The sequence below is a fragment of the Scophthalmus maximus genome, chromosome 4 (assembly GCF_022379125.1).
Source record: "Scophthalmus maximus strain ysfricsl-2021 chromosome 4, ASM2237912v1, whole genome shotgun sequence".
NCBI classification, from domain to species: domain Eukaryota; kingdom Metazoa; phylum Chordata; class Actinopteri; order Pleuronectiformes; family Scophthalmidae; genus Scophthalmus; species Scophthalmus maximus.
Window position 1 is genome coordinate 8,321,731 of NC_061518.1, and position 13,374 is coordinate 8,335,104.

The window sequence follows — 13,374 nt, forward strand, 5'->3', positions numbered from 1 at the left end:
TGCACATGTGCATCTGCACGTGCACATGTCACTCTTGTGTTGTAGTTTGGAAAGGATATTTATGATACAAATGTTCAAATATTGTGATTTCCTTGTATGGTGACAGAAAATACCAATGCTATATAATTTTTTTTTTAAATCAGTGGCAGGATAATATAATGCAGGAGAAATTACATAAAAGTCAAAAAATAATTTAAAAGATGAAGAGATATTATTAGAGATAAATTAATGCTTGGTCAACAAAAGGACTGTAGACAATAGAAATGTGCTTTATAATCGAAAACACATTTTCAAACTATGAATCCTGGCAGCCAAATGGCGGAAACACATACAGTATGTATTGTTATGACAATATGCCAAATATGATTCTAGCTGGGCACTGATTGCATATCATTATCTCTCCCCATTTTTCCCCCTTCTATCTACTCCATCAATGTCGTCTATGTCCTCTGCACACACTGGCCCTTTATGTCTTATTTTTGTGATTTCATCTGTGTCACTGTCATTTAAAGACCGTTACCATGGCCAAATGTGACTTTGGCCAATTTGTTTTCGTACAAAGCAACGGTGTCCTTTATTCATCAGTCCTGTTGGACTGAGTTCTCCTCGGCCCAAAAGGAGAAACTTTCGTAACTATATCTCAACTTGAGAATCATTTGATAATAATTTTTTGTGTGTTGCCTGATGGCATACAGCACACTGTATAAATACAGTGGTGTTACATAACTGTGGGACAAATTAACATTAACATAACACATTAATACTCACACGCACTCATACACACATGTTGTACATAGGCTATATAGATTATATACAATATAAACTATATTTGTCCTACCACAATTTCATAATGATATTAATTTTCTTGTTTTTTTCCGCCGTAGTTTCATTGTAGAGCTGTGTGCAGCACTCTTGGCCCTGCTGTCGCTCTATCTCTCTCTCTCTCACAGACACATTTACCATCTCTCACAGTCGGACTGACCGTCAGCAGCACCGGGAGCAATCCCACCTGCGTCTGTGACCCGTTAAAACGTCCATAAAGATTTTTACCATCCTCAGAAGGTAAGGAGAGTTATACAGTTCTCAGCAGGCACACCTGCACATGTGTTAGTGTGACTGATTTAATCAGAAATATTCATAGTGTATATTATGAATGTACACAATGACGGACCAATGATTGTCATCACTGTTGCCATTACGATTTTCTACAGCTATAACCTTTTTAAGAAAAACACGCCTTTTCTCATTGCGACAGGATTAATCCTTGTCAAAAAAACTTGATCTCTTTCCGATGCCAATGTTGCTCACTCCCTCCACCCAGCTCCTCCTGTTTATCCCCCAGCCCTCAGTCGAGCCCCGCTGACACTGGGGAGGAAAGTGAAATACAAACTGCCGGCTGCCTCGCTGAACCGATGATGTCATCACTTCAGCGTTTTGAGGGGGAACACCCTAACGGAGGACTCAGCGTGTACCCACCCAAGACAGAAACATGCACATGTATAAACACACACACACACAGTCAGGAAATGGAAAAGTGATTTGTTCAGAGCCACCCTTGGCCTTGTTGAGGCAGCAGCAGCCGAACCAGCCTGAGCGCAGAGTGCTATCATGAAGGAGCAGATAAAGTCTAACACCACCGACTGCTGCTTAGTCTCCACCAGCACTCACAGACAGTCTATACAGATACACAAGAATTTACACTTTAAACACTGTACTTTAAACTTGATGCATAGGATGGCTTTATAATCTCACTCCATCGCTCTCTCTCACACACGCGCGCGCACATGCAATTACCCAAACATCTGCGTCCGGATTCAGAGATCTGGAAGCCTTCGGGACACAAGCAGGTGAAGCTTCCTTCAGTGTTTGAGCAGGTTCCAAACATACACATCTCAGGCGCCTGGGAGCACTCGTCAATATCTGACACACAAAGAGAAATGGCATCAACCACCTCATCTAAGAGAAGAATTTACAGACAAAATCGATTTTTAAACCACTCTTATTTTGTATAATTGGAATTTCCATCCAGCAGTGATTCTTTCGCATATTATTTTTTCCTTGAACTACTGTCGTGGCTGCACGGATGAGGTCACACCACTACTTCTCGGCCTATCCAAATGTGATAAAACAGAGCGTAATCTCACTAATGGGTGGTTGGATGAAGGCGTATTATCTGGATCGGCCTCCATGTCATGTTTTCGCTCATCACAATGACCAGCTGCCGCTATTACTGATGCTGAGAATTGAATGCTGTTGCTCTCGGCTTCCAGGAACAGAGCACCAAGAAGGAATGTGTTGAAGTCTGCCGAATATCTCTTCATCACCCCCACTGTATAAACAACCCAAGTGCTCTGGCTTGAACCTACTCCCACGTGTAAAAGGGATAAGAGGGGTTGTTCTGCTGGAGCGGGGCGATTGAAAAGAAGGAGGAGGCGAAGAAACAGTTTATTCTCTTCTTGCGCTCCTCGGCAAAGCGAGTCTGAGCTCTGATTTGTGCATGTGTGTGACATATGAGCAGGTGTTCTCTGCAGTGCTCGAGGTAAGATTCACTCATGCGTGCAGACACTGTATTTCATTACTCTGAAAAGGACTGTTTTTTTTGTTTGTCATTTTTTCAAGAATCGCAGAAAGGGCTGGCTTCAGGCCGCTGTACCTTCACAGGTTTCCTCATGGAGAAAGTAGCCAGGCGGGCAGATACACCTGTAAGAGCCATCCAGATTCAGACACGTTCCTGCACCACATGTGCCTGGATTCACTGCACATTCATTGATATCTGAGGGGGGAAAAAAGGAATACACAAGGGACGCACCGTAAAATATACATATTATATTCATTCGAAAAATTCAAAGTGTCACCTCCTTACCTGCACACAGTCTGCCATCTAAAGTGAGCTCATAGCCATCGTGGCACACACAGAGGAAGGCGCCCACAGTGTTCACACACTGCCCGTTTCGACACAGGCCCCTCTGCGTTGAACACTCGTCCGTGTCTGATCAACACACAGCCGCAGACACGTCATCACCACAATATGACACACAAAGACTGCAGCGCTCGTGTTTTTCCTCTTTTGCGTCACATCCACTGAGGCACGTACCTATGCAGTCACTGTTGTGTGAGTTCATAAAGCCGGGGTAGCAGAGACAGTTGTAGGAGCCCACTGTGTTCTTACACGTCCCGTTGCCACAGGGTTGTCTCTCGCACTCGTCCACGTCTGAAGCCAGAGAACATCGTCACAGTTTTACCTACTGTGAGCAGCCATCGCTTCGTTCACTAAGTGGAGTACAGCGGAAAAGGCCAGATGCCAGAAACAAGAGGAGACTGACAGGAACCGACGGAGCTTACCAACACACATTGACTGGTCCCGCGTTGTTTTGTAGCCATTGGGGCAGATGCAGCGATAGCTACCCAGCGTGTCAATGCACTGACCAGGATTGCATATCCCAGGGTTCTCAACGCATTCATTTCGGTCTGAACAAAGAGGAAAACGTGGTGAAATAACGGTAGGAGTAACAGTTAAAACAGTGTTTCAGCCACTTCACTGGCATGAGGCAGTTTCACCTGGCGTGGACTGAAGTAAAAGTCTGTGATGTTTCATCTCTTCCATTGGTATATTGTAAATTAATAATTTAAGCCCCGCAAAATGAAAATCCCATTTCTATATTTTATCAAAAAATCAAACCCATTTCTCTCCAGTTCTATGAAGAAATAATCAAAAGAATAATATTTTTTTAAGACAGATGCAGACTTGATGACTGACAGTTCTCTCCTTTGACTGGAAAAACACCCTGATTCTAGGAAGTCATCCGTCTTTGGGCCAATGTCAAAATCAATTTCTTAGCATAAATGATTCAATCAGATGAGTACGTTGTCAAGCTAAATTGACTTGAAGTCGGTTGTGTCCAAAACCAACTACAAGGCAAACCTGCAGATCAGAGTGATCCAAACAATCTATCTAATTCTTGGCATTTTTGTGAAATAACTCACTTAAAGTAATTCTAAATCATTGAATTAATATGACGATAATGACTTTAGTTTTGAAATATTAGTTGCAAGCCACAAAAAAGTCACTAATAGGGTTGGAGACTGTCTCTGTTGCATGATGACACAATAACTACCACTAACATTGTAATTTAATTACAGTAAAATATGTCAAATGTCCAACAATCCATAAATTATGATTGCAGCAATGCTTTTTTTCTTTTCTTCATAAAATGGTTAATCATTCCAGCTCCAGCTCCAGTATAATTTTTTATCTCACTGGAGACTGACCGTGAAGCAGAAGGCAAAACAGGATGTTGATTTATCATTTAATTATTGGTGAGGCTTCTCCAGAATGACAGCGACATGTTTCAGATATACTGCAGCACATGTTCAACAGCTCAACACATGCTTCACATTTTCTCTTCCTTAATAACAAGCCCACCATGAAGAATTCCCCCTCAGCCCAACTCTCACTGTGCTGCCTCCTTGGCTTTACCTTTGGAATATTAATGTCAAGAATATGAGCTTACAATAGCTCACGGGTGTAAGAGTTTTTTGTTTTAAAACATTCAAAAATTATATTAGAATTCTCAACAGAATGTGAAGAAATAACAGCTTTGACATCACGTCAACGACTTTTACAGTATGTACAGTTTTGTGCCCCCACAAGCTTCAAAATGATTTTATTAAACCTATACTTGTGAAACCAGACCAATCAGCGTCTCTAAATGACTATCTTTTCAAAAATACTGGAGAAAAGACATGTCTCAGCAGCTTTCGTTCAGCTTGTCCAACAATATCTGTTTTCAACCTTTTCAGGCTGCCTTCAGAGCGTGTCATTCCAAATTCGGGTATCTCTGGCCTGGCCCTCGCCTAATTTCAGCTTATTCTGATATGAATTAGGGAGTACCCCAGGGCTTTGTTCTTGGTCCTCTGCTTTTTTCTCTTTTTATATTACACATCTTGGCCAAATTATTCACAGTTGTGGAATTAATTTTAACTGCTACACAGATAAATGCTGACCACTCCTCTAATTTTATGAAATTAGGGGTCCGTTTGTCTGTTGTGAAAAGCTTGATGTCAGAACGTTGGTCATTGTCCCGGCCCGACATAGAAAACCATTGTGTCACCGTGTCTTGATCATGCAAGAGTAACCCTTGACAACTCTGTGATTTCTCATAGTCTGACAGCCAAGTACTCTGTGTCACAGTAGATCCTTACCTCTCTTTTGATGTGAATATCTAAGATATCACCAAGATTAACTTTTATCACCCATATGGAACTAAAATAATAAAATATGAATTCATACCTTTGCTTCGGGACTTAACTATGTAACTTTTGTTTTTCTGGCCTGCCACATGCTTTTGCTAAAAGTCTTCAAATGGTTCAGAATACTGCGCTGAGAATCTTAACTAAATCCAGAAAATGACCACATTAGTACATTTTTTTGCTTTCCTTTGGCTTTTTCCTTTCTGTGGGCTCCCTATCTGTTAGAAAATACTGTAAGTCTGCAGGTTGCAGTGCCTCTTACTCAGGGGCGCCCCAAAGGTATTAGACAGTCTGATAATGTTGAAGCCTTAAAATCCAAAACTTAAGACTTATCTGTAGCCTATGCCTTAACAGTTGCCAGGTGCCTTATTAAATGCCTTATTCTTTTAGTATTTCAGGCTTTGTAAAAAGGAAGGTTTTCCTCAGCACTATTTTCCAGTGCTTGCTCATAGTGGGATACGAGCTAGTGCACGGTCAGGAACTGTTCTATATGAAACATGCCCTAAGATAACTGTCTTGTAATACTCCTTTGTACCTCAAGAGTTGTTAAGCATCCAGTCTGCCGCCCTTATCAACACTAGCGAAGCTTTCTACCATTGGTGATAGCTCTTGCTGAATAAAGGAATTAAGTTCGCTGCTGAACTCCCATTTTTGTTATTCTAAACCTGTAAGTTACATTGCAGGTGAAAATGCAAACGTTGACCATGTAGCGATAGCCAATACGTACATATAGCAAGGTTAATGAGGCAAACACAGCAGGCCGAAGAAAGACCCAGAGAGGTCAGCATCGTCCTCATGCGGGAGACGGTCATTTTTTCTGGCTGCTTATCTTTCTCTAATTCTCCTCCACGTTTCCCCCAATTCTGCGTAATCCCCTCTAAATTGGATGACATGAGAGCTGTCGACACCTTTTACCTCTCTAAATTCCAGGCCTCAGCCGATCACCACCACAGCCTTACCCAGACATTGTCCAGTGGGAGTGAACCGATATCCAGGTTTGCACTCGCAGCGGTAGCTTCCTGGCATGTTCAGACAGGCTGCATTCTGCTGGCACACGGGTCCATTCTGACACTCATCAATATCTAACAACAGACACAGATGTGTTCAAAGACTTTCACAGCGTGTAAAGATAAAATTAAAAAAAAAAAGACAGATCTGATACAACACATTATGTTTTGTCATCGCCTTCGATTGGGTAAAAGTCTTACCTTCACAAATCAGCAGCTTGTCGCTGTAGACGAACCCAATGGGGCACTCACACCTAAAGCTGCCGATCATGTTGATGCAGACGCCATTCTCACATACTCCTGGGATTTCCCTGCACTCATCAATATCTAGCACACGAGTAAGAGACGGGAGGAAAGGATGAGAACAAAACAAACTTTTCTTTTTAGCAAATAAACCTTACTGGATGGTTAAATCTCACCAATCACCCGTCCAGTGGTAATGTCAATGTAATATCCGGGTCTTTCACTGCCACACAGGATCGCAAACTCATCTGAGTGGAGACATAAGACACGAGTTTATGAAATTCTAGCTTTGTATGCTTTCCACACGTGTGTTCTGGTATAATTGTGTCTGAGCGCTCACCAGTGCTGGGCACAGGACACCGCTCACACGGTTTATTCCATGCCCGGCCTATGTTATAGGAGCAGCAGCACATCTTTTTGGTCATGTTGAAGGTCAGCTCTCCGTCACATGTCCCGTTGTCGGAGTAGAAGTTTCTGTAGCAGTAGCTCTTCCTCATGTCTGTGTGCGTTTATCAGAAACAGAGAGTGGGTCACGACAGCACATGACATTTTGCCATTTGTTACAGCCCCGAGAGCGCAGCAAGCGGACTTACCCATGCAGTTGTTTCCACCATTGACCTGCATATAGTCCACAGGACAGATACAGGTGTAGTTCCCGATGGTGTTGTAGCACTGGCCTGGGCCACAGACACCTGGGCGTTCACACTCATTGACATCTGCACACAGAGACAGAAATAAATGATTATCTTTTTTTTTTTAAATAAATAAAGTTTCTGATTCACATTCCTTTAGTTGAGGTGCAACCATTTGCTTCCTGTATTTAAAAACGTGAAGGAGTACCTGAGGTCTACAGGAAGGAGGAATGAGCTGAATATGGAATATTATCATGAAGAATAGTTCTTACATTGACGACCTAGAGAAATATCTGTATGTCTTGATGGTACGATGAATCGATTTAGCCATTAAACCTCGTAGGAACTTACAGCTTTCGCCAGAGTCACAAATTTAACATTTGCTGCACTCTTTTTCCTTTGGGGACACTTCTAGACATTGTGTCCTTAGGTAAGTGCACATCAACCCACAATTTCGTCGGCATCTTTTGTGAACATGCTGCACATCCCAGATCAAAAATGACAACTTCAGCCAGACAAGGGGTCGGATTAGCTTTAATTTAAAATTTTTGTAATAGCTTTTCTTATTTCTATACTTAAAACGTTTTACCACCGCATAGCAGACACAGCGTTTGTCCCTCCTGACCTGACAACTGAACTGCTGATTTACTGGAGACTTAGTGGATGCGCAGTGCCGGTCTTGACAGAGCAGACTCCCGGCTTTTGTTCTGCTGGCCAACAAACACATGTTCATCAAAATGCCGGCAGCCACATGTCATTGTCTAACCCTTGGCCCCCTCCACTCCTCTCTGTTAGCGTTTCTCTCTTCTAAACACCCGTCTCATTTATCCCCCGCCCCACCCATCCTCCGTCTTTTCCTCCCTCTGTCATCTCGGCCCTGTCGACAGGGGACTCAGTGTACTTCCCCGAGGAGCGGGCCGACCACATCAGAGCCTCGCTCCTCTGGTCACAGTTAGGGCGCTCATCACCACCGTCACTGAGCTTCGCTGGGTTAGCAACAGACGTAGAGTAGAGCAGACACATATTGAGAAGAATGAACTGCAGAGTTGTCAGTGGGACAAAGGGGTCGAGTATTTCTTTGTCTCGGAGCTTTTTCCTTTCTCTCTCCCTCTCTCTCTCGCTCTCTCTCTGCATGTGTCCTGGCTGAAAGAAGGGCTCCGACGGCTGGACTGAATTTCCTTCCCGCTGGAACATCCCAGGGCAAGAACTGGAGAGGGATAGGTCACCTGTGTGTTCATGTGTTTGTGAGTTTCTAATACCTTCGCAGACTCTGGTTTCTGTGTTGAGGGCGTAGCCTTTCGGACATTCACACTGGAAGCTGCCGAAGGTGTTGATGCACTGTCCTCCCTGGCACAAGCCGGGTAGCTCTTGGCACTCGTTGATGTCTGCGGGAGACAGACGGGGAAACACTCAGTGGCATTGCCTTGGGCGCCTGGAAGCGTGGACGGCAGCAACCTCACACAAACAGCCGATAGCTTGTTGTTGTCTGACCTTCCAAGATGACGGTGATTGGGTTCGGTCTGAAGCCTTCTCCTCCGGGACACAGAGTCTTGTACTCAGCTGTAACAAAGAACACCGCAACAGAGAAACATTAACCAGCAACAGTGACACAGCACACAAACCCCATTCAGTGTTGTTTCCCCCCAGATTCTGACAGTAACGAGTGGCCAATGGCGAGACAGTGAATTGGTCAGGTGCCTGAAAAAAGGCGTTTTCCGGCCATTGACTTATTTCCTGTTGCTCTCTGTGTTCTGCTTTTTTCTGTTGAGGCATCTCAGATCTCAGAGTCATCCACAGAGCGCGGTGGACCGGACATGGCTGCAGCTCCTCAGAAGCAAGCATTTCCTTGAGCTGAGTCATTCGCTGTAATGTTTTGAACCATCTGTTGGCAATTTCCGAGAAAGTTGAACAAAGCTGTCTCATCTTCACCAGCGACAACAATTAGAACAAACACATTTCCATCGCATTCCAACAGCAGAGAGCACATGTATCATGAGAAGGCAGCTAACTCGCACCCCTTATCGGGCCTGATGCACGTTGTGGTGTTTAGGTTATGAAAAATTCCTTGTGGCTTCTTAAAGAGGAAACCGGAAACCCCCCTTCGAGGGACTTAAGGGCAACAGGTGCCAAATGACTGACTGACGGATTGACTCGGCCCTGTGGTATAAAACAACTAGTTGTTAGATTTGACAGAGTTTTTAATCAAAGCCCTTAAATTACTTTCAACCACTTTAAGTCTTTGACTCCACTAATCGACTAGTACGTCTTTACTTATCCAGTTATTGAGGACTGTGTTGAGGACAATTCAGCTGCATGGACAGAAAGAGGCAGTCATTCCGTCATCGTATTATTCATTAGACATTTGTATCGGTTCCATTATCTGCAAGCTGACTTTATTGTGCGAATTCAACGAAGCTTGACAGATCAACGTACAGTATCAAGAGTTCTGTAGTTTGTATTGGTGGAAATAACTTCATGAATGTTGCTGTTTCTCGTGTTTGTATTAGATTCATGTTATTGCTCATTCCCTTGTTCTCTGTTGCATTTAAAGGTCTTATAAGGTTTGGTTTGCTAACTAACAGTGGACCTGAAATGCAAATCACAACAGCAGTTGTGTTTCGTCGTTGTGCGATATCTGACTTGCTGTTGCGCGTTTTAAATTTGTTGTTGTGTTTTCGTATTTGTCATCGTGATTTGCACTTCAAGGCCACCGTACTAATGGAAGGATTGGAAAACATAGAAAAAAGGAAACTTTGCATATACAGTAAATACAGTTCTAAATTCACTGTGTGTTGAGGCTGGTAGGCCATACATTCACAACAATCGTCAGCTGTGGAACTTCCCCGTGGCTGCCAGCCAGGAGGTGCGTTGTGTTACCTCAAGGCCTTCAATTTGGCTGTACATCTCTGGCTGGAGGTCACAAACACCGCTGTTGAGCTGAAACACGAAAATAAACATGCATAGTGTACACAGAGTCCGAGTGACGATGGGATGACTCACTCGAGTTGACGTAGGGGCACGATTCACAGGGATTTCCCCAGCCCTGGCCAAGGGAGCAGCAGCAGGATGCCTTCGAAACACCAACTCCGATCTCATTGGAGCAGTCCAAGCTCTCTGACGCATCTCCTCGGGAACGGACATCGAGGTAGCAGCTTCCGGAGCGAGTGTCTGTTCACGTACACATTCACAAACAAACAGGTATAGATGTGTGTCTGGCCATTGTGAAGTTGACACGGCAAAAATGGGTCGTGAGAGCGCGTTGAGTCTCACCTACACAGCCCACCCGCGTGGGGTTGAGTTCAAAGTCTGCTGGGCAGTTACAGTGGTAACTTCCAGGGATGTTGACGCACATTCCATTGATACAGATGGTTGGGTCTGCACATTCATTGACATCTGAGAAATTGGGACGAGGTAGCAGTCAACAAAATGTTTTATTTCAATTTTCCAATTTCAGCAGAGTTTTTCCTTTTTTGTTAGTAGCTCACTGTTCGCCAGAACAAGGAGGAGAGGAGCAGTGACCTTTCCCCTGTATCTCAGGGGTAGTGAGAGATTTGTTGCTCCACTCCTTTTATGTTCTGTCAAATGTACTCAGTCTACTGGGGCATGAAGAGAGCATCATCGGGGCAGGCAGCCGGACCGGCGTGTTGACTCGTCTCACCTGTGCAGTTGCCTCCACTCCTGTCCAGTTCATAACCAAGGTTACATTCGCATCTAAACAGTCCTGGCATATTCAGGCAGCGTCCATTGACACAGATGTCAGCAAAGGTACATTCGTCTATGTCTGTAAAAGATGAAGGGGGGGGGAGAGAGAGAGGGAAGCCCAGCTGTGAGGGATTAGTGGATCATGGGATCATGGTGGAAAATTGGCAGCCAGCAATAGGAAGTGAAGGCCACTCACCTTTGCTAAAGAATGACAGTTCTGGGGCAAAAAAAAATGCCCAGACATTTCCAGGCAGACACACACACGCACACACATACACAATCAGAGCAGCAGCCAAGGTTATGAAATTGTGCTCTTCCACATCATTAGACTCTACACAAGTCATTACTGTCCAGCCCTGCCTGAGCCGAGAGAGGGAGGACCGGACAGGTTATTTCAGGATGTTTGACACATCAGCACGATGAGGTCAGTCAGCTCATTCAATTGAATCCAGCGATGGCTTATCACTGGGAGCACGGATCGCGCTCGTCCGTCATAAACGTGTTCATAAAAGATGTCATCTCTACAGTAGCAGAGCTCGGCCTTTCATTCAAGATCCCACTTCAGTTACTTAGGTCTACATGCATTGTTACGTCTTCTCAATATCTTATTCTTTCTATATGAATGAATCTAAACCTTTTGAAAGCAATTGATAGCATGTTCTCTTTTTTAAAGAAATGGCCCTAAAGGTGCTGAAGAAAATTAATATCAAGCCTGTGGTAGTACTTCTTTATTCAGACTCCAGATATGTTTTTTTGTTATTATAACTTCCAGGAAGTGGGGACGGGAGTAGGGCGCCGATATCTTCTGTTAACCCACCATCACTTCAAGTCCATTTTTCTTCTGCATCAGGAAAACTCACTGATGATTCTCACTCTCACAAACTCAAAGAAAGAATTGCAAAGCTTAAAAAAAAACATAAGCCAGAGCAACACCTGGCTGATTTTGAATCAATCAACATAATACACACATTCATAGGTCTGGGGCCTTGATAGCCAGAAATGGCGGTGTTGCATTGTCTTACCCTCGCAGGCCTTGCCGTCAGATGTGGGGATGAAGCCCATGTCGCATTCACACCGGAAGCCTCCTGGCATGTTCAGACAGTGGCCACTCTCACAAAGGTTGGTGTTGTCTGCACACTCATCGCTATCTGTATCGGTAATCACACACACACACACACACACACACACACACACACACACACGTGTACACACACACACACACACACACACACACACACACACACACACACAGTCCGTGAACACAGAGTGCATTCATGCATTTTCATTTTCATTTTTTTTTTTAAGCAAAAGTGTGGCATTTGACATTGGTTTGGAATGTGTGACCTGAGCAGTAAAATCCATCTCCAGAGAATCCATCTTTGCACGCGCAGCGATATGAGCCCATGGTGTTGAGACAGTCAGCGTTGTTGTTGCACATGTGTGTCCCATTGGAACACTCATCCAGGTCTTAAACATAACAAAGTCAAACCAAAAAACATATTTTATACTCCAAAAAACAAAACAATGGGCAGGTCCTATATAGAGCTTATTATATTTTATGTATCATAATTATATGTTAGATATTCAGGGCCCTCAGCCTTACCTGTGCATTTGAGGCCGTTGCCAATCCACCCTGGGGCACAGTTGCATTTGAAGCTGCCAGCTGTGTTGGTGCACGTAGCATGTCCGTCACAGTTATGGGCTCCAATCTCACATTCATTGATATCTGACAAAGAGGAAACAAACAAGATGCCATGTGAAGAAAGAAAGAAAAAAAGACACTGCTCTGGTGATCTGATGAATTGAGTCTTAAATCCCATTTCTTGGCACCGTGGGAGAGTTGATGCTTGGTTTAAATTGGATAAAGACAGCAGCAGGACATGACTGAATCAAGTCTTTCTGACTCACTGTCTGCGTCCATGAGCAGGATACACAAAGAGATTCTCATGAACTCTGATGCTAATACCCAGACCCAGACTGCGTGTTATCCTTGTGCAACTGTGTCCAGAGTGCGATAAGAAAAAACATACTAAATCTTTAGTGTCTGCTCGGTCTGAACCAAAATTTCTGAGGTTATTCTGAGGCAAAGGTCACCGATCCACAGACACTGGACTCTCATATGAGGCTTTTGTAACTGCACATACAGACCTCCTCACCACCACAGCTGTCAAGTTAAGAAATTTTGTCTTTCCCAGATAAAATTGTTTTTGTGCCAACTCTGTGAAAAAGCAGCCCTTCGCTATTTTAACCCTGGTAACTGTATCAGAACTCAATGCCAATGTATGATGCCAATATGTGGTTATAAAATGACATCTTTAAATGTGCAAACCTGTTGCTGAACCCTGCATTCTAATAATAATGATTAAATCAGCTGCAAACGAATCCTGCTCTGCCCGTGAAAGCTGTTTACATCCTGCAGGGTGTAACCAATAGGGATGTCTATGAAGCAGCTGGTGGCGATAAGCGACCGTGGATGTGGCTTTGGCTCTGCAGCTCTTGTTCCTCAAGTGGTTCTGACATGATCGAGTACATGGCACAAT

General features: G+C 43.9%; 1 protein-coding gene across 2 annotated transcripts in view; it reads right to left on the minus strand.

The window, feature by feature from the left end:
- Positions 1–13,374, minus strand: part of fbn1 (fibrillin 1) — a 58,262-nt gene that overhangs the window by 11,829 nt on the left and 33,059 nt on the right. For both annotated transcript variants that reach the window (XM_047331546.1, XM_035628278.2), the window contains 18 exons: positions 12,438–12,560; positions 12,179–12,301; positions 11,857–11,982; positions 10,791–10,913; positions 10,403–10,525; positions 10,133–10,300; positions 8,624–8,692; positions 8,392–8,517; positions 7,094–7,216; positions 6,841–6,999; positions 6,677–6,748; positions 6,459–6,584; positions 6,210–6,332; positions 3,343–3,468; positions 3,095–3,211; positions 2,864–2,989; positions 2,654–2,773; positions 1,795–1,920 (listed from right to left, as the gene is read on the minus strand). In XM_047331546.1, the coding sequence (XP_047187502.1) occupies positions 1,795–1,920; positions 2,654–2,773; positions 2,864–2,989; positions 3,095–3,211; positions 3,343–3,468; positions 6,210–6,332; positions 6,459–6,584; positions 6,677–6,748; positions 6,841–6,999; positions 7,094–7,216; positions 8,392–8,517; positions 8,624–8,692; positions 10,133–10,300; positions 10,403–10,525; positions 10,791–10,913; positions 11,857–11,982; positions 12,179–12,301; positions 12,438–12,560 (2,199 nt within the window). The remainder of the gene's footprint in view (positions 1–1,794; positions 1,921–2,653; positions 2,774–2,863; positions 2,990–3,094; positions 3,212–3,342; positions 3,469–6,209; positions 6,333–6,458; positions 6,585–6,676; positions 6,749–6,840; positions 7,000–7,093; positions 7,217–8,391; positions 8,518–8,623; positions 8,693–10,132; positions 10,301–10,402; positions 10,526–10,790; positions 10,914–11,856; positions 11,983–12,178; positions 12,302–12,437; positions 12,561–13,374) is intronic.